Source organism: Cynocephalus volans, chromosome 17, assembly GCF_027409185.1.
Source record: "Cynocephalus volans isolate mCynVol1 chromosome 17, mCynVol1.pri, whole genome shotgun sequence".
NCBI lineage: Eukaryota > Metazoa > Chordata > Mammalia > Dermoptera > Cynocephalidae > Cynocephalus > Cynocephalus volans.
In genome coordinates this window covers 16,916,070-16,936,605 of record NC_084476.1, presented here as the reverse complement: position 1 = coordinate 16,936,605, position 20,536 = coordinate 16,916,070, and the positions used below count along the sequence as shown (strand labels likewise).

The following is a 20,536-nucleotide window of genomic DNA, read 5'->3' as shown; positions in this document are numbered from 1 at the left end:
ATGAATACTTAATGAGAATCTTCAAACCACGATGCTGGCTGAGAATTAAGCAGATCCAGGGTGGTCGTGAAGCCCAGCGACATGTGCAGCCTCAGTTCCAGGCACCTGCCCCAGACCCAGACGCAGCGCCCCAGAGCCCAGGGCCTTTTTCATACCTTGTAGCAGAGCACCTGAGCCTTCCTGACAACAACCCTCAAGCCAACTTTTGGACAGAAAACATTACGGGAAAAAATAGATTTTCTTTGTCCAGACAGCCCTTTCTTCTTCAATAAATAGGAACCACGCTTGGAACAAAGAGACAGCGTGAGCTCGGCGGGGAAACACAAGCTTTATTGGCTGCAAGTTCTCCTCAGGATCCTGGTCTGCTGGGACTGGATGTTCCTGGATGAGCACCCCCGGGCCTGAGCTAGGAAACAGGAGGGAAAAAAGGAGAATCGTAAGCCCAGTGCGAGGTTTCTGAAGTAAGATCCCTGACAGAGTTAAAAGCGAGATTGTTATTCTGAAATGGCTTTCAAAGACATACTGTTTGACCAGTCAATATTTATACCACAAAATGATAATGAGATCATCCATTCATTCAAGAAATATTTATCAAATGCCTACTATGTGCCAGGCACTGTTTGCTGTATTTCTCACTGGTAAAAATAGTATACGGATTTAAAAATTAGGACAACCACAGACAACATGGCATGATAAAATGAAACTTTTCATGCACTGCTGGCAGAAAAACACAGCTCTGTGGAGGACATGTCCCCTGCTTTCACTTTCAACTTCATTTTTCAAAAGAAGTCACTTCTGGCCCTGCACCCATCCCTATCCCCAAATGGCTTTCTAGTGAAAAGACTCAAAAGGACATTACCTCCAGGTTTCCTCTGGCCTTCCGAAGGATTTTGTGGGTTACGACCACTGAGGAGAAAGCAAAGAATGGGATGATTAGAGACAGAGAAGTCCAGGAGGTCAGTGTGAAAGCCAAGTACAGGAAGGAGCCCCCAACCCCAAAGGGTTCAGACAAGTGGACAACCCTAAAGCAGACCAGAGAGAGGTATGACTGCCACCCACCTCCCCCCGTCCCCCGCCCCACTGCATATCCCAGGACCAAATAATCCATCAGAAAGGGTGGACCACAGACACCTCTTCAAGTCCTCTCTAAGCCACAACCTCACAGTGATACAGAGGGCAGGTATCCGGCATTCTTTGGTTTCCTGGGCCCTCTGGGAAGCAGCTGTGGGAAGGGGGAAAGCCCCGCTCCAAGCAAACCCATATGTGGAGTCCCAAGTCCAACATCAAGGAAAGTTCTGTTAAGTCAAGTCTTTACACAGCAGTTCTTAGAGAGAGCTCCTAATGGCCTGCGGCAGGAACTCTGGGCATGTTTTCCTCCTTTGCCTGCCCTTCAGCTGGTAGATCAGCCAAACATGGTTCCCCTGGGCAAGTCACACTCTGCCTGGACAGAAGCAGGTTGGGTGGGATGATTGCAGGGGTCCCTGTCACCTCTGACACGCTGAGCTGTGCCCTGGGCAGACCCCAGTGTATCAGAGCTCCCAGGAGGAGCAGGAGTGCCCTACCTTTCAGGAAAGCAACTGTAAAGTAAGGTCCCTTCCTCCCTCAATCTTTTTCTCACCCAGCACAAACTCCAGCAGCGGCAGAAACGCCACCGTTGAACCTAGTTGGGAATCTGTTCTATATAGGGCTTAGTGACGCTGGGGAATCAGCTTACTCTTGGGTGGGACAGACAGAAGGCTTTTGGAGCCAGGCCTTCAGCCAATGGTGCCCAAGACTGAAACAGATTTGCCTCAAACACACACAGCCCAGCTCCTCAGTGGCTTAATCAGAATAGGTGCTATGCGGTGGCACTGAGAAAATATTTATTTCTTGCCTCACAAAAATTTCCATGTGAAGGTAACAAAATCTATGTACAGTCTGTGACACTGGGGAAAGGGACAGATGCTGTAGACTCTGTTTTGAACTGAGCAAAACGAATTTCAGACATGGCCACTGCCTCTCTGTGCCCCCACCCATACCTCATGCTGCAGGGCAGAAGTTCTTAACCTGGAACCATGGATATGCTTTGGAGAGTCCTAAATCCCAGGACACTATATGCAAATCTGTGTGTGTGTGGACATAATGTGTTTTTCTGTGGAGAGAAACCATACCTTTCTCGAGATTCACCAAGGAGCCAGTGACCCAGAAAAAATTAAATATCGTGGTTGTAGAGGTTAAAAATAATTTTAAAAGAATAGTGAATGTACCTGAAGAAAACTCACAGTAGAAGAGCTAAGGATCACCTGGCCCAAGTTGTGAAGGGACCCTTACATCTGAGCAGCACCGCCCACACTTCAAAGCACAGAAATCCCCTCTGTGAGGAGAAGACTGAGGGACAGAGCAGTAAGGAACTTGTCCCAAATCAAGACTTGCCCCAGTGCACAGACGTGACTCGCACCCCGGCCTGCCTGCCTCAGCAGAACGCTGGCAAAGAAGACACCAGGCTGAGTGGTGTCCCCCTGGCGACAGGCAGTGTGCCAACCGTGACTCCACTGAGTACCCCCAACCCTAGGCGCAGGGTCACTGCCCTCACTTTGCAAATGAGGACCTGAGGCTTGGAAGTGAAGTGGGTGGTTCCAGGTCACGTAGCCATTCCAAGTCAAATGGCCAGTGAGTGGCAGGGTCCTCAGGTCTCACTGGGACATCCTTTCCTTTCACTGGGAGCAGTATGGTATCAACTCAACCCAGGCAGGGGACTGGCCCTGGCCCTCACTCTTCTCTGTCACTGTGTGGGGAAGGAAGAAGCGGGGACACTATTTTCACTTAGTCTCTTTACAGCCAGAAGCAGACCTGTGAGGCTGGCAGGATTTGGGAAATTTCCTTTTTTTTTTTTTTTTTTTGTCTTTTACGTGACCGGTACTCAGCCAATGAGTGCACCGGCCATTCCTATATAGGATCCGAACCCGCAGCGGGAGCGTCGCTGCGCTCCCAGTGCCGCACTCTCCCGAGTGCACCACGGGCTCGGCTCGGATCTGGGAAATTTCTAAGGACCTGACTTGTCAGGATGAGCTGTGGGGCCCGGCACAGAAGGAGCAGCAGGCCCGGGTCAGCCACCAGCTGTGCGACCAGAGGCAAGCCCCTCACCCCACTCTGAGTTGAGCCTGCTCCGTGCCAGGCCTTGGAGATATGGGCAACACCATCTCAGGAGGGACAGTGCTAGGAGACGTTGTGGGTTTCTTACTATGAATGATTTGCCACCCCCATACATAAGATTCGGTCTGACCTAATGGAAAGAAAGAGGAAGAGAACTCATAGTTGTTGAGCATCTACTCTGCCCCAGGCACTGTGCTAAGTACAATACAGTGTAGACAGCATCTTCATCCCCATTTAACAGATGAGAAAACCGAGGTACTTTTTTTTTTTTTTTTAAATCAAGCTGTGATTAGAACCCAGGCCCACCTGGCCAGCTGAGTCCTCTGGAATTACTGTCTCCATCAGCAATGAGGAATTTAAAGCTCAGAGTTAAAATCGTTTAACCCAGGTCACACAGGAGAGCAGAGATTTGAACTCTGTTCATTCAGTAATTGCACGCTCACTGACCCAGAATGAAGAGAGCCAGGGTTCTGTCCTCTGGATCTGTCACAGTAACTTAACCCATGTGAACCTAATTCTGCCTACATCTGCAATGTCCTCCCCTGTAAAGAGGGTTACTACATGTGCCCTGGGGCTGCCTGGGGCTGGGCTGCCGAGGAAGAGATGCTAATGCAGAAAGTCTGTTCCTGGACTTGGGGGTTGTACAGAGCATCCTTTCCCATCCCTCTGCTGCTCAAGAATCTAACCCAAATGTTCCGCAGCTACCTCAACATGACACTGACTGGCAATGTCTCCCTCCAGGTCCCCTCCAGTGCTCCTCTTCTCTATGAGGGACATGAGCCCTTCAGCCAGAACACTACAGACATCCATCACTCCGCTGGGTCAATGACCTTACTGTCTTTCAAAACCATCCCCTCTCTTTCGTGGGCCTGCCCCAACCCCATCAGGCCTCTCCACTGCCCGCCTGGGGGACTGCCACGGCCCCCAAAGGTTTCCCCTGCCTACTGGCTCCTCCATGCCTCTAATACACAAATGGGCACATCAGTCCCTGCTGGCCCATAAGGCTCCTGGCCCCTACTTATCCCGCTCACAGCAAAAGCCTTGGCATGCCCTGAGCATGTCCCTGAATACTCAGTTCTCTCTTGCCAGATCCTGTTCCTGTCCCTTTGCTGTATGACTAAACTACTCACCCCTCAAGACCCAATCGGTCTTGAACCAGAGGCCTGAACCACCTCTCCAGCTACCTGAGATGCACTTGGCCAATCATCCTGCAGCTAAAGTTTGTACCCAACCCCACTCGCCCCATTAAGCCCAAGCTCCTTGCTGGCAGCAACTGTCTCATTCTCCTCTGTCCTCAGAGCCCAGCACCAGGGGCAGAGAACAGGAACTAAACGCCTGCTCAGTGCCTGGACTTGTCTTTTGCAGTCTCACAGAGTCTGTCTTCAGAAGGTCCCTGGGGGTGGCTAAGGAGAACTCCTACTCGGCAATAATCTATGTTCTGTGCTTCCCAGAAATGGCCCAGAAACGTTGGCCTTTGATAAGAGAGCAGTGCAAGGCAGGCTGGCACCTCCAGAGAGGAAAGCGCTGCAGTCGGCACTTCTGAGACAGGTAGATGACACGCAGACACGTGGGGCCTGGCCAGGGCTGCGCTGCGAGAGGCACTAATGGCAACTCAGCAACCGCCTGCTCCTCTAAACATGCAGGGTACGGGAGTGCTGGGGGCTTCAACCGGGAGACGGGGCTTCTCCCAGACAATCTCTGAAGTAGCCAGACCAGAGCTGGGGCTGACATGACACAAGCTGCTTCATCTCCCCAACCCTGAGTTTCTGTATCTGCCTTGAGAAGTATTTCTTAAATCTTCCCTCACACCCCGCCCCCAATCCTCACTCTCCCGGCTAAGGCCCTCTTTCTATCCTGTCTGACTAGTGACAGATCTCCTCCTCACCCATGGAGCAGCCACCAGCGAGCCTTTCTTGCATGCAGATGTGACAGGTTGAGCCTCTGCTCTACACGCAAGCCACCTGAGCCTGCCACCTCAGGCCTTTCACATGCAGGCCCTGCTCTCCCCAACCCCTTGCAGCTTTTATTCCACCAACAGGAACTGGTTTTGGTTTCTCACATACAAAAATTTATTTCTTGCCTCTGTACCTCTCTCCATGCTGTTCCCTGCCTGGACTGCCACTCCTGTTCCATGTGACAACACCTGCTCCTCCTTCCAGACTCAGTTCAGGTATCACTTTGTCCAAGACACCCATCCCACTCCTACCTCAGTGCCCCCATGACACCCTATGCATGTTCCAGAGCATACCACACACCCGTCTCCACAACAGCATGACAGTTCCTGGCACCAATTGGTCCCTCTACAAAGGTCTGTTAAGTGAATACATTTGTCTGTGTGGGTCAGAAAGGATGAAGTATTTAAAAAAAAAAAAAACAAATAGGAGGCATGATTATAAATGGTCTGGGCTCCGAAGTGGGCGGTGCAGGGCTGCACTGTTAGCCCCCGGGGCGGGGAGCGGTCGGACAGGGCAGCCGCCCCAGAGCTCACATACATTGATCAAAAACGGCTTTCTCCTGGTGCTTGCTCAGCTGCAAAAGCTTCACAGTGTTTTGCAACTTCTTTTCCTGTTCAAATAGTTTTTTATGTAGTTTGCTGATCTCTGCCTTCATTTCTCCAACCTAAGAAGAAGAATAATTAGAAAATGAACTAAGAATATAAAATGTCATATTACATAGGAAGAATTACAAAAACGTATAGAAAGATACTCAACTTCACTAATAAATATATTTGAATAAAAACTAGAAGACTTTTTCTGCTGACCAGTTTGGCAAAATTGGACAAAATCCAGGAGGGTGAGGGGAGAGTGCTCTGGTGGCCGGTGTTGGAAATGTAAATTGGCATGGCTTGGCCAGAATGCTCTGGCAAGATCTACCAAATTGTAAAATGTGCTAACTCTTTGACCCAGCAATTCTACACTTGGGCATCCATTTACCCCAAGGAATAGTAATCTAAACACAAGAAGATGTCTACATACAAGGATGTTCATCTCAGCATTATTTGTGGTAGGAAATAATAAATGACTTGATTTGCTTCAATATGGATCTGGATAAATAAATTATGGTACTTACATATAATGGAATAATTTTGCAGCTATTAAAAATGATGTTGTAGAGAGTCCTATTTATTGATATCAAAAGATGATCATAATTAGTGACAAAAAGAGCCCAGAACAATACACACTGTATATGAGGCATTCCTGATTCATAAAAACCGAATACATACATATGCATAGATGTAGATATCAAGACGTCATCAAAATGTTAATAGCGATTATCTACAATATATAATTTCAAATTGAGTTATTTTACAAAAATGATAATGCTGATTTAAATTTTTTTTTTAATGTTTAAATCTTAAAAAGACTGTATAAAAGTATTATTAGGACGATATGATCCATTAGGAGAACCTATTTTGATTTTTCAGAGTAGAGTGTGGATGGGCAGCAAAACCAGTCCCCAATCTTGAGTGGAATACACACATAATAGAGACTCTCTTAACCAGCTCCTAGGGTTAAGGACACTCACTTTCTCTCAGTAAATACGCTGGCACAGGCTACTCTCTGCCAATGCTCCTGAGAGGAGAGAGGTTGAGTGGTCAGTTTATGAAGAGTCACTTTAGTTGTTCCCAAACTTGTTTATGGTAGTTGTGCTTGTAATCAAATTACATATTTTAATTAAATATTAAGTGAACCCATTAAATATACATAAGAAAAGAGAGAACCAGTTGTATGAAAACTAACAGATGCTTCAGGAAAGACTTGATAAAGGCAAGTCACTAAAAAACACATTTCTGGCAAATTAGGTGTGGGTGACACAACTATAGAAAATGTGGGAAGAACCTAGTCTAGAAGAATTCTATATTCAAAGTGCTTTGCAAGTGTCTAAGATTTCTCTTCATCTTAAGGAAACAGAAATTGGAAGTGACAGACATACATTATAGATGTGGTTTATGAAAGAAGAAGATGTGCAACTCCAGTCAGCAGACCCATATTCAAAGAATAGGCCCTGGTCCTACATCAAAAGAATAGCAAATGAATGTATTTATCTGTTTCAAGTTAAACTAAAATGTTTAAGGTATGTATCATTTTTTTGATTCCCTGTCTTAACCTACTTTTAAGATTAACCAATCATGTCAGGTACAAGGACTTCAACGGCTCTTCCCAGATTCTAATCTTAAACATTAGGTTTGCTTTGATTCTCTTCCTCAGGCTAAGAGCACACAGAGATATGGGTTCTGGTCATGGCTCCAGAGGCCGCACATTCTTGGACAAAGTACGCTATAGTCATGGCCTTAGACCACATTTGTAGAATCAAAATGATAACCCCTGACCCATCTATCATACAGCAGTAGAGTGAGACTCAAAGGAGAAGGTGGAAGACAGATCGTGCCCCCTGGCACGATCATTTCACAGCTGCCTGCCTAACCCCTATTCCTCTTTCTAAAGTCAGCTCAGGCGTCTCCTCATCCAGGAAGCTTTTGTTGCCACCCCTTCCCCACCAGGAGTCTAGGCTGGTGACTGCTCCTCTGGGCGCCCAGGGCGGTCAGTGCCATGCCATAGTGGACTGTTGTAACTGATCTTTACTTGTTTACTTGCCCCACTGACTACAAACACATTTTGTCCCTCGGATCACCAGTGCCTGGCACAGAGTAGGTGCCGTGACACTGTTTGCCAACTGTCAGGTTAATTTTCATTGGCTCTCTCCTAACACGCTGTACATATTCTATCCAGCACTTAAAACAAGGAATTTTAATTATTTATGTGTCCACTGTTCCACTGGATTCAAACCCTCACTTTTACAGGATGAATACACTATGGTAAAAACAGCATGGGCTCCAAAGCACAACTCCATCACTTCCGAGCTGTATGATGTTGACCCAACTCATTTAACCTCCTGGAGTTTCAGTTCCTACTTCTGGAAAATGGGAACAATGTTATCTAAGGTCATAGTAATAATACCTGAAGGTCACAGTAAGGAATAAAACGAGATGCTGGGTGTAAGCAGAGTGCTTGGCGCCCAGCAGGGGCTCATCACGACAACTCCTACTGAGAGCCACAGAGCCAAGCGCAGAGCCAGAAGCTACTCCCCTCTCAGAGGCCTCATACTTCTTTGTCAGTTCTGACTTCTGGGGCAGGTTTTTTTTTGCTTGTTTGCTTTCCTTTTTATGACAAAAAATCTCAAACATTCACAAAGGTAGGCAGAATTGGATAATGAACCCACAGGTACCCATCCAGCTTCAGCAATTACCAGTTCATGGCCAAACTTGTTTTATCTACATCCCTGCTCCTCTCCCCAAGGTTACTTTGAAACCAAGCCTAGTAACCAATTATGTCATTTCATCTGTAAAATATTTTAGTATATATCTCTAGAAGAAAAAAATTCTTAAAAATAAAATATGACAATTCCTTAGTGTCACTAAATACGGAGTTAGTGTACACATTTCCCTGATTGCTTCATATTTTTTTTAAACAATTGACTTGATTCAGGACCCAAATAAGATCTACATTTTACATTTAGCAAATAACTTTCTTTTAATCCAGTGGTTCAGAAAGCTACCTAGAGGGCTTGTAAAAACAGACTGCTACAGCCCACTCCCAAGAGTTTCTGATTCAGTAGGTCTGGGGTGAGGCCCCAAAACTTGCATTTTTGACAAGTTTCCAGGTAATGCTGATGCTGCAGGCCCAGAATCCACACTTGGAGAACTACTATAAATCTACAGGGTTCCCATACGACCCAGCTATCCCACTGTTGGGAATATACCCAGAGGAATGGAAATCATCAAGTCGAAGGTATACCTGTACCCCAATGTTCATCGCAGCACTCTTTACAATAGCCAAGAGTTGGAACCAGCCCAAATGTCCATCATCGGATGAGTGGATACGGAAAATGTGGTACATCTACACAATGGAATACTACTCAGCTATAAAAACGAATGAAATACTGCCATTTGCAACAACATGGATGGACCTTGAGAGAATTATATTAAGTGAAACAAGTCAGGCACAGAAAGAGAAATACCACATGTTCTCACTTATTGGTGGGAGCTAAAAATTAATATATAAATTCACACACACACACACAAAAAAAAAAACTGGGGGGGGGGGAGAAGATATAACAACCACAATTACTTGAAGTTGATATGACAAGCAAACAGAAAGGACATTGTTCGGGGGGAGGGGGGGAGGGAGAAGGGAGGGAGGTTTTGGTGATGGGGAGCAATAATCAGCCACAATGTATATCGACAAAATTAAATTTAAAAAAAAAAAAAAAAAAAAAAAAAAAAACTATGTTAGCAGCCATGAGAAGAGTCCTATAAGAGGATCCTGTGCCAAGATCTGAAAACAACACTATCATTATCACTATTTTCTAAGGCCCAGGGAGCTTAAATAAACCTTCACAAAGTAGCTCAGCTAGTAAAGTGGTACCACCAGGATTTGAACCCAGGAAGTCTGACTCCCAAGTCTAAAATCTTACCCCTCTATTACTGTATTCTAGTTGTATTTTTGTGTGTGTGCTTATGAGACATTCTCAGACCTGTTGAGAGTTATCATTTTTTAATTCCCTTTGTTTTGCATAAGAATATCACATACATTGGTTTTTAGTAGATACCATAATAAAAGTGTATGTCTTCTAAAAAAAAAAAAAATCTATAGGGTTCCCTCCCTCTTCCCTTTTATTTTTTAATTGGCTATGAATATTCATGAGATACAAAGCTGATTGTCACCCCTCTGTCCATGATGTGGGGGCCAGATTCAGACTGGCAGCATACCCATTACCACAAATTCCATTTGTACCCCGTGTTCCCCACCCAATTATTCCCAACCTCCCTCCACCTCCCCTTTCCCCTCCAACTCCACTTTGTAGCCCAAGGGATGTTCTCTCCCTCTGCAAGACCAATGCACCACTGTGGTCTTTCTTTCCTTCCTTCTTTCTCTCTTAGCGCCCACATATGAGTGAGTACATGCAGTATTTATCCCTCTGTGCTTTGCTTATTTCATTCAACATAAGTTTCTCCAGGCTCATCCATGTTGTTGCAAATGGGAGAATTTCATTCTTTTTTATGCCGGAGCAGTATTCCATGGTGTAGATATACCACAGTTTCCTTATCCAATCTAGAATGAAATATATTCTAAGTTCATATTGTACATTTCCTGCCACAGACCTAGAATCAAGCCACTTTTTCAAGGAGCCCTAGTTCCTTTTAGTGGGAAAAGGTACTTAGAAACCACGACTTGGGCATTAGGGGGGCTCATGGGCACTGGATCGAACATTGTTTCTAAAGTCTTTTATGTGGAGAGAGTAAATTTTTATAACAGAAAATACATTTTGAGTTCATACTAATATTGCAATTCAAATTTAGGATTACAGGGTCTTCATTTCTTTGATTTTATGTCTTTTCTCTTACAGTAAAAATCTCAGTTCCTGATAAAATTAACAGTTGTTTTATCTCACAAATGTATTAGCTTCAGAATATCAATAAATATTATTATGATTAACAATATAACCACTGAAAACAGTTTAATTTTATTTTTTTTCCCAGTTCTTTTTGCCCTTAGAGTATTCCTACTAGGAATGTATGGTCAAATTACCGTGTTTTAGTCATTAAAATGTTTCTTCTTTGTGCAGTTATACTCCCAATGCCATATACAGTAAGGTTTGTTTTTCTCATCTTGCTATATAAATTTTTAGAAATTGGTTTTTTCCCCATTTTTACTTACTTTATTTATAATTATGTAAACATTTATATAGTTTCAAAGTCAAATCTATAAAACAAGGTCTATTCACAGAAATCTAACCCTCCAATCTCTCCCCTCCAATCCCTACAAGTAGCCTGTTTTGTCCTCCACTTTTAAAAATTATTATATTTGTATCCCTCCACACAATTCTCTTAGATAAACTGATGCATATGACACATTCTTTCCAGTGCAGTCCTATGAACTGCATGGGATGGTATATTAAATGCAAAAGGCAAATTAACTACACTCAGAGAAAACGCCAGGTAGTAAAAAAACAACTGGGGTTGCTGGTGAAAACTTGGAAATCTGATTTACACACATTCCACACCAACCAAAGCACCGTATGAAACATAGGCAGTGACAGAAAAGTGGCTAGAGGCAATTTAACACCACACAGGGGGTCTGTGTACACCAGCAACCATACTGGAACATCTCTAAGGTCCTTTTTCTAGCTCTAAAAAAATGTATGATTCTAAAGTGAGCATCATCAATTACCAAAGAAACCCTTGGAAAAAAGAGGTGAACTGTCATGAGGAATGACCAGTCCCTGGACTAATTTGCAGGCAGAGGAGGATCAATGTGGGTACAATCTTTGTGTGTCTGCATCTTATATATTATAAACGTGCGTGCGTGTACACAGACACACATATATAATAAGAACCGTACAAGTGTTCTATTTAACACTTAGCACTACTATGTGCTAAGGACAAAAACATTGCATTCAGAGTCAGTTGTTAAGCTCAGGCATGGTTGCTTTAAAAATCATACAAGGCAAGTATTAGTTTGGGAGTACGGTAAGAAATCACTCCTTCATTCAAAAACATGAACAAAATAGACATGGTCCTCTGAAAGGAACTAGGGGAAGATAGACAGTAAACAAACATATATAATTTGTGATAAGTGCTATGAGGAAACAGAAGAGGACACTGACTGAGTGATCAGGAAGTCCTCCGACTATAAGGTAACATTAGGCTAAGACTTGAAAGGTGAGAAGGAGCCAGCCAGGAGTGGGGTATGAAACATTCCAGGCAGTCAGACCATCTGTGTCACCTCAGCCTAAGATGGAAAAGTGCTTGTTGGGTCAGAAGAAAGGAAAGGCAGATGTGGGGCTAGAAACCCAGTGAGTCCCACTCTTCCTCCCAGACATTCTGTCTTCCACCCGACACCCACACCAGCTAAAAGTGGGTAAAAAATGGTTTTTCTGTGCAACAAATGGTTATGAACTTCCTTAGCTTAGTACCTCCAAACTTACTCCCCAGGATCCCAAGAGGGAAACAGGACAGGTTCATTAGAACCTTCAGAGCAGAGAGAGCTGACTTACTGGCTACTCCACGGCCACATTTGATAGATCTGAGAGCTGTCAAAAGGGGTTTAACTAAATGAGGTAAGGACAAAGAATGCAAATTTCCCTTCTGCCCTCCTGCTGGCCTTTGACAAGAATTTATAAATTAGATAAATGAAGCAGAAAATATCTATCAGGCCAGCAAGTAAAGAGTTCTAACTCTTCCTTAACCTGCATGCTCCTTCTTTCAGGGAGGCTTCTCTGATTAGCCAGAGTGGGTGCTCAACTTCTCACAATACTACATGAATCCCACAGACAGAAATCAGGGGGTAGCTTCCACTCCGCCTGACTCCTGATTTGAAGCCTGTCATTCCTAAGTAGTTTAAACAGATTTTGTATAAGACCCACTCAAATATGATGATGAAAGCTATCAACAGGAATCAGAAGGTCCAGAGAAAGGTATCTAAAATGAAAGGAATTATGAGTAGAAAAGAATGAACTAGTCCATGAGGACAAACTGGGACTTAAAGCTTATAAAATAAAAGATAAACTTTGGGTTCAGATATTTATGCTTTCAGACAGGGTTCCACTTAACAAAGATGCCACAGGAGCGGAACACAGGCAGGTCAGAGCTGCAAGCCGAGCCCACGGGGTGCTGGGGGATCAGGTAAGAACACTGTGAAGCCATAATAAGCACGGTGCCTTCACTTCTGTCTGACACACGCCCCAAAGGTGCAGCCACTGTGGGCCAGGTCCTGGGCTGAGCACTCAGACACAGGACCCAGTAGCATCCTTGAGCCTGGAATCATGTGTCATCACCTACCTGCTCACAATGAAGGGTACCCTGGCCATCTGTGGGGAGGGAGACTCTCCAGAGAAGCTTTAGCAGCCTCGAGGCCTCTTCCAGGATCAGCTTGGCTGTGCTCACACTGGTGACAAACTTGCTCAGAGGTGCCAAGTATGAACCCTACGTAGACGGATGAGAAGGCTGTTACATGCAGTCTTGAAAAAGATTATGGACAAGCAAGCTTTCATGGGCAGCATAAATCTCCAGACTGCAGGGCTTGTGTTTCACATGCTGAGCAAGAGCCTGGTGCCACACGACACCAATTTACTGTTCTTAAAGACTGATGAATTATAGATTATGGGAGAATTTCAGCGGTGATTTAGCCCAATCAGGAACCATGATTAATAACCACCAGCATTAACTATAGTAACTACGCCAAGAAGAGGATCTGTAGTAGAGCCACTCACACCACTCTGCCGCCCACAAAGAATCTCCGGAGCAAGTGACACCAACAGCAGGTGAAGCAACATAAATGTGTTTGTCATTAGCAGTCCCTGTTAAACAGCCCTGCTTACTACAAATATGATATAGGGGCCTTGCAAAATCTCTCTCGCCCTTTCTGCTGGCAGATGCAAATAAAAAATGGATGATGTAAAGGGCATGAGAAAACAAAGAATGTGACCCAGAGAAGGGGAAATGCATAAAAAGAGGAAGAAAAGAAATTAAAAGAGCATTTGTCTTCACAAGTAATAAAATAAATACAAAAATAAAACAACACACCCTTTTAAGATATCAAATTGACAAAAAATCATTATAAATAAAAATATTCAATGAAGGACAAAGGTGTAGTGAACAGATGCTCAATCTTTGAACAGAGATAGAATTTTTAAAAAAGTAATACAGCAATTATGTTATCATCAAGAGCCCTAAAAAGTTCACAGCCTTTGAACTAGCAATTCTACTTCATACCTAATCAAAAATATGATCAGAGATTTATGTATAAGAATGCTCATCACAAGTCCAACAACCAAGTGCAGAGTAAATAAATGATGGGATATCCACTTATTAGCTTACTTGGCAGCCATTAAAAGTCAAGTGCTAGAAAACACTGAATGAGACAGAAAAAATATGAATATGATGTTAACCAAAATATATGAACGTCATGTATTTATGAGTAGGTTTGATGAATTTTACGAATGACCTAAAAGTATATACAGCTGATCCTTGCACCACATGAGTTTGAACTGCATGGGTCCACTTATACACAAATTTTTTCAATAAATATGTATACAGTACAGTAAATCCATTTTCTCTTCCTTGTGGTTTTCTTAATAACATTTTCTTTAGCTTACTTTATTGTAAGAATACAGTGTACAATACATATAACATACAAAATATACGTTAATTGACTCTTTATGTTATTGGCAAGGCTTCTGGTCAATAGTAGGCTGTTCACAGTGAAGTTTTGGGAGAATCAAAAGTTATACAGGGATTCTGAATTGCACAAGGAGTCAGCACCGCTAACCTGCACACTGTTCAATGGTTAACTGCAAATCAAAATTTGAAGTGCTCACCTCTAGGTGGTATTTTTATAGATGTTTTGTTATTATGCTTTTCTAGAGTTTCTAGCTTTTGTATAATAAAGATAATAATTAGCAAAGAACAATAATCTTATGCATATTTATTAATCTATTCAACAAATATTTACTAAGCACCTATTCCATGCTAGATTCTGCACTAGGTAGTGGATATACAACACTGATCAAAACAGACACTATCCCTGCTCTCCTGGAGCTTATTAACTAGTGGAATATAAAATACAAAATTGATTTTTATAATATAGTAAAACAAAATAAAACAAAAAGTAAAAACAGGTATCACAAAGCAGGGGGCTCAAATATCTCCTGTTAGGACCTGAGAAGAGGAACCAAAAAATGCAACTCATGGAAGCTCAGAGGTCTGGTCCAGTCTGGTGGGGGCAGGGAAGAAAGGTGGCTGAACTTTGCAGGGCGTGAGTAGAGGTACCTCAAGTACCTGGCGCGGGCCCTCGACACGAGGTAACTGTGCAATGAGGAGGATCCTGGGGGAGAGCACGAGGAACGGGGGGAGGGAGAGGCCGGGGGAGTTCCCAGCCAGAGGGAACAAGAAGAGCCAGGGCTGCCGATAGGACGTGGGTGGCAAGCAGGGACAACGGCACACGGCCCAGCCTGTTCAGAGTGGAACACTCGGGGGGACAGCGGGAGATGACAATGGGGAAGCAGGCAGAAGTGAGAAGTCCCTGGAGTCAGTACCCAGGGACAAGTGGTGAGGGAGGTGACCAGTGCTGCCCTGTGAAGTGAAGCAGCCTCAGGACCCAGAAAGAGGCCCCGTGGAGGACAGAGAACTGGCTTCAAACACCGATCGCCGCCAGTGACCTCACCTCAGCCTCTTAAGAGTGAATGACATCACCAACTGCACAGGTTGTTCTGAGGAGGAACTAAAAGAGCATATAAAAAGCTCCTGTGCAAGAAGAGACAGGAGCTGCCAAGAATCTTGAGGGGGATGAAGGATGTCTCACTGGCAAGCTGCTCACAAAGCAGTTGTAGAAATGAAGGTAGGGTAGGGTATGCTTCTTGAGGATCAGAACCTGTGTCTTCACCACAGCAGCCCCAGAGCCTGAGCACACAGGACTGGGTGGGGGATGGACAGGTGGACTGGGCGGATGAATGGCTAGACACGCTGAAGGGCAGGTGGACAGAAGGATGAGTGAGAGACTGGAGGAAAAGTGGCCGTCGTGGGAGCAGTACAGCAGATACCAGTGAAGCAGTCGTAGTAACACATGGTACAAACCTCAATGAGTTGCCCCCCACTGGACCTGACCTCTGGGCCTTCCTGGGCTACACTTTCTGGTCCCTCTTCTCAGGGCCTTACCAAGGACAATGGCGCCACTTGCCTCCTAGTGCCCTCAGCCAACCCCTCCCACTTCCTGCTCCCACTGAGGACCACCCTTCTTCCAGCTCTGTTGCTCACGGTACCTTTGTTCCTAGCTCTTGACCTGTGGGGCTGGGAGCCTCTTGGGTTTGAATGTCCATTTCGGCAAGGAGCTTCTGGCCCTGGCTAATCTGCTTGCACAGGGCATCATAGTCCTCAATCAGGCCCAGGATGTGGCGGCCACTCTTGCTGGCCCACAGGCGGTGGCCAGTGACCAGGAGGGGCATGCATGGGGTGCTGGTTGCTGAGCTTCCACTGTCGCAGGAGAGGGAGTCCATGTCATTCCCAGAGAGTGGAGGAGTCTCTGAACATGCAAAATGAGAGGCAAGATGTCAGACCTACTTGGGGCAGCACACCGTGTTCAAGGAGCCTACAATGTTGAAGTCAGCTAGGAGGACTAAGCGACGCCTCCATGTCCAAATGCCACTCAACACAAACTCAGAAGGGAAAAGAGGACTGCCTTCTGGACCTCAATCTGTGTGTTACCCCACACTGGGCTTACAATTCATCTTGTGGGAGAGGCTGAAGTCAATTCAACCAACACTTACGAACTGCCCCCTCTGCAGAAGACCCACAGATGAATCAAGCTGGTGCCTGCATTCCAGCAGCCCAGGGTCTAATGGGAATATGGGCACTGCAGGAGGTACAACAGCAGTGATAACGAGCCTGAGCTCAGAGAAAACACAGTCATCTTTGCAGAGAGGGAGAGATAGGGGAGGCTGCCTAGAAAAAGCAACAGCTGAGCTTGAATGAACAGGTAGCAAGAACTACGCTATACAGCGGTAAAAGCCTGCTGCTGCTTTTTACCTTTGGATCAACAGAAGTACTGATGAATAATTCTGACTGGGGACAACAGGAAAGTCATTTCACAGAGAGCTCATGATGAGTCTTGAAGAAGTAGTAGGACTGTGACTAGCAGAGACTGGGTCAAAAGGGGTCTGAAAGTCACTGTGAGAGGCGAGTACAGGCCTGGTTGCAGGGTGGTGACCCATCTGTGTGGGTACACCAGTGCAGAGGGATAAAGCTGGACAGGCCCACTGGGACTGCATCCTGGAGGGCCTCAATAACCACACTAAGGTGGTCACACTTTAATCTAAGGCTACAGGGACCCAATGAAGTTGCTGAGGTTGGTTACACCTAGGAATGGAGTAACTGGCTTGGATTAGGAAACCACCAGCTAGAGATGCTGAGGACCTGAAACTCCAATTCCCTGCCAAACCTCCAGGAGCTGGGACCAGGGACCCCCTTTTCTTCAATCTAAAAAGTCCTCCTACCACACCCAATGTTGCCAACAGGCTTCAGCTTTATACCCGATTTTGGTGTCAGTGTCACTGCCTGGATGGAATCAAACAGATCAAATGAATTATCAATTGCCACAGGACATTTGTCACCATCTAAAAAACAAGGGAAGAAAAATAAACTGTCAGTTTCACTGGCATCAGCATAAGAGAGAGAAGTAAATGAGAACAGAATCCACATACACACACTGATTTACTCAGATGCACACAAGCACTCACTGAAATCTTCACTGGGCATCTGTTCTGCCAGGCCCTGTGCAGGACACAGGGAGTCAGAGTGAACAGGCCCGGCCCCTTCTCTAGAAGAACCCTCTTGTCAAACAAGTAAACAGACAGTTTCACTTCAGTGGGATCAGGTGTAGGGGGAGGAAAGTAAGGGGCTGTGGGAGCTCAGGTGAGAGGCACTAACCCCCTCTTGGCTTCCCCAAGGCTAACACCTGCGTTATGTTTTAAGGCTGATTGTGACTGACCTACGGGAAGGAGGAGGGAAGGAGATGCCGGGCAGCAGAATGAGCAGGTGCAAAGGCACAGAGGAGTGAAACATCATTCAGGGAGGAATAAGCAGTTCCTATGGCCAAGGCTGGGCTGCCAGGAAAGGCAGTAGTAGGGTACGAGGCCACAAGCATGAGTTCTTTGCAGTCCACTCAGGGGCCGTAGGCAGGGCAATGTCAGGCTGAGATCTACGTTCTGGATGAGGGGAGTGAGTCTGGAGGATGCTGCAGTAACCTAAGCGAGAGAGGAGTGACCCGCAATAGGATTTGGAGGAGGACACATTTGAAACACTATAAGTAGGCAAAATTAACAGATGCTATACAGATGACCTGCACAACACATAATTTGGAAAGCACTTTCACATCATCTGAAATGGCAGAATGGCAATTGTAATTCAGGTTTCATGGAAGGGGAGACCAAGGGGAAGAGACAGGAAGTGATCGGCCCAGCATTACCCAGCACGTCAGTGGCAGAGCAAGGACTGTGTGCAGGTCTTAGTATCTCCACCTGAGCTCCTTCCCCCACCCAACCCCTAGGGGCGGACTGACTGCACACCAGCATATCCCAAGAGTGCACTGCGATTCCCAGGGCTCAGTGGAGCTGGGCTCTGAGAAGAATCACTCTCAGCCAAAGACAGTGGCCTTGAGAACAGAACTTTCAAGCAAGTGTGCTTTAAATACAGTCCTGAAAAGTCTTCTGCAAAGGAAAAAGTTGCTGCCTATGATATAATTCTAATCTTGACTCAAGGCAACTGGAGAACTTTTGTACTGAGGTGGCACCATGAATGTGAGTGCTCTCTCCTGGATGCCTCTTGCCAGACATGCCTAGGGCCGCCTCTGGACAAATCTCAAAAGCAGGTAAAGGCTGCTCAATGGCCTCCACACATCAGCTGCCCAAGTCTCCTTCCAGAGCACCCCAAGCACAGACATTCTCCCTGCTTCAATTTTCCCTAGCAGACCCCCATAATCTCAAAGCCTTCAAAAGGGCCAGAAGCACCTATATTTAATAATGCTCAATGCTGATGAAGTCACGCTAAAACCACTATCTTTATACACTGTTGATGCAAAGACCATCTAACAGGCGGCAATACAGCACATTTGCAACCCTTTGAGATTCCCCTAGTAAAACTGTATTCTAAGAATATTGTTTAACAGCAAAAAGCATATTAACACTGATGTTTATTAAGCTCCAAATCAGAGACCACTTTAATAATTAATGGGATAATTAATGGTTTGATGACTGACAATCTATAAAGAATCTTTAGGAAGCCCATGTGCAAGCAAGAGGAACATTTATGATATAATATTGGGAAATATCTATGATGTAACATGAGCCAAGAAAGGACACAGAATGGCACAAAAAACAATTTGAACAATATGAAGTCATGCTTGTATCTGATTAACAAATGAAAAGAAACATGCAAAGTCAAGAAAATGATCAATGTGTAGAATCATGAAGGATTTTTTTTCCTTCATTTTTTTTTTTCATATTATTTACGGCATCTTTTTGGTTAAAATTTTAAAATCCTTATCAAGGAGAAATCAGTGAACCAATCACTACAAGTTCTAAAGCAGACTGGGTGCTCCTTAACAGATGTTTATTTTTTAACTTAAAGGCAATAGACTTCATTCCCATTCCAAGAAAAGACAAGTCCAAACTCTTGTACAGTACTTCTTTATAAAATACACTGACTTTCCTTGTCCCACCAGAGGCACAACCCACCCTGTGGGGTTTAGGATGATAATCCCCAGCACCTGAGGCTCCAGAAGTTCAGATGAGGCTCAAGAACAGCCCTGACTCAAAGCTGGAAATGGTTTCTAGCTCTAGCTCTGCCACCTACTTGCTGTGTCACTTTGGGCAAGCCCCATAGACCAAAGAGAATGGCCTGGCTGACTGCTCTGAGCCCAACATTTGCTGGTTTGTTCTAGGCCCTGTGCTGGGCAAGTTGTAGAGGTGTTTTCTCCTCTTTCTGCTACCCTACGCAGCCTCTCCAGGGCTAGACAATAAACCCACAACACCAAGTGCAAAACAGAACCACTTTTAAACCTACCAGGATGCTTTCTGGATCCTGAAAGACACTGAAAGCCAGAGTAAGAGGTTTAGATTCTCTGTTAAAGGCAGTAAGAGGGACTGAAATGGATTTCAGCATCAGAGTGCTGTGGGCAGCACTAAATGGATGGGAGGGAGCATGACCAGAGGCAATGTGGGTGGCTGGAAGCCCAAACTCCACTTCCCTGAGAATCAAGACGCCCCAGACAGAGATTACACCATTTTGCCAAAGGTGACAGCTAATTAGTGGTCAGATTCCCTGGCTCCTAGGGTATAGCATGTCTGCTGTCAATGGAAAGACACCTCCATAGGGCCAGGACATCATTCTGAAGTTCACGTCACACACAGATGGCACAGAGCTGCATGTTCAGAAAGTGAGGAGAGGCACATGCAGTACCATAATCGTCTAGCTGAATGGGCTGCTCGGGGATGGACAGGGATTGAGAAGGCAGGGTGGAGGCTCCTTCCTGCGCCTTCTTTGCCCCCTTCGCCAGCTGCTCCTCGAGCTTGCTCTGCAGGGTGCTGTTGGTTTCGATGCTCCTTTCCAGTTGTGCCCGCAGGGCCTGGATCTCTGTCAGGAGGCCGCGCAGGTCACTGAAAGGATCCTGCCCTTTCCAGCCTTCTCCTGACACCTCTGCTCTGGCCTCTGCAAACAAAGGGAAGCCTTTACATTCTCCACGATCAAAGGGTCAGCCATCAAAGGAACTCAGCAGCGTTTTAAACCTGCCACCACCCTCACCCTCACCCTCCCCTTCCTAAGAACTAGGTACAATTTAAAATAACAACTTGA

General features: G+C 45.2%; 1 protein-coding gene across 7 annotated transcripts in view; it reads right to left on the bottom strand.

Annotated features, from left to right (window-relative positions):
- Positions 1-309: 309 nt before the first annotated feature.
- CDK5RAP2 (CDK5 regulatory subunit associated protein 2) overlaps positions 310-20,536 on the bottom strand; it is a 180,901-nt gene continuing 160,674 nt past the window's right edge. For all 7 annotated transcript variants that reach the window (XM_063081771.1, XM_063081776.1, XM_063081777.1 and 4 more), the window contains 7 exons: positions 20,144-20,392; positions 17,218-17,301; positions 15,952-16,211; positions 12,974-13,117; positions 5,625-5,751; positions 860-906; positions 310-406 (listed from right to left, as the gene is read on the bottom strand). In XM_063081771.1, the coding sequence (XP_062937841.1) occupies positions 350-406; positions 860-906; positions 5,625-5,751; positions 12,974-13,117; positions 15,952-16,211; positions 17,218-17,301; positions 20,144-20,392 (968 nt within the window). In that variant the 3' untranslated portion in view covers positions 310-349. The remainder of the gene's footprint in view (positions 407-859; positions 907-5,624; positions 5,752-12,973; positions 13,118-15,951; positions 16,212-17,217; positions 17,302-20,143; positions 20,393-20,536) is intronic.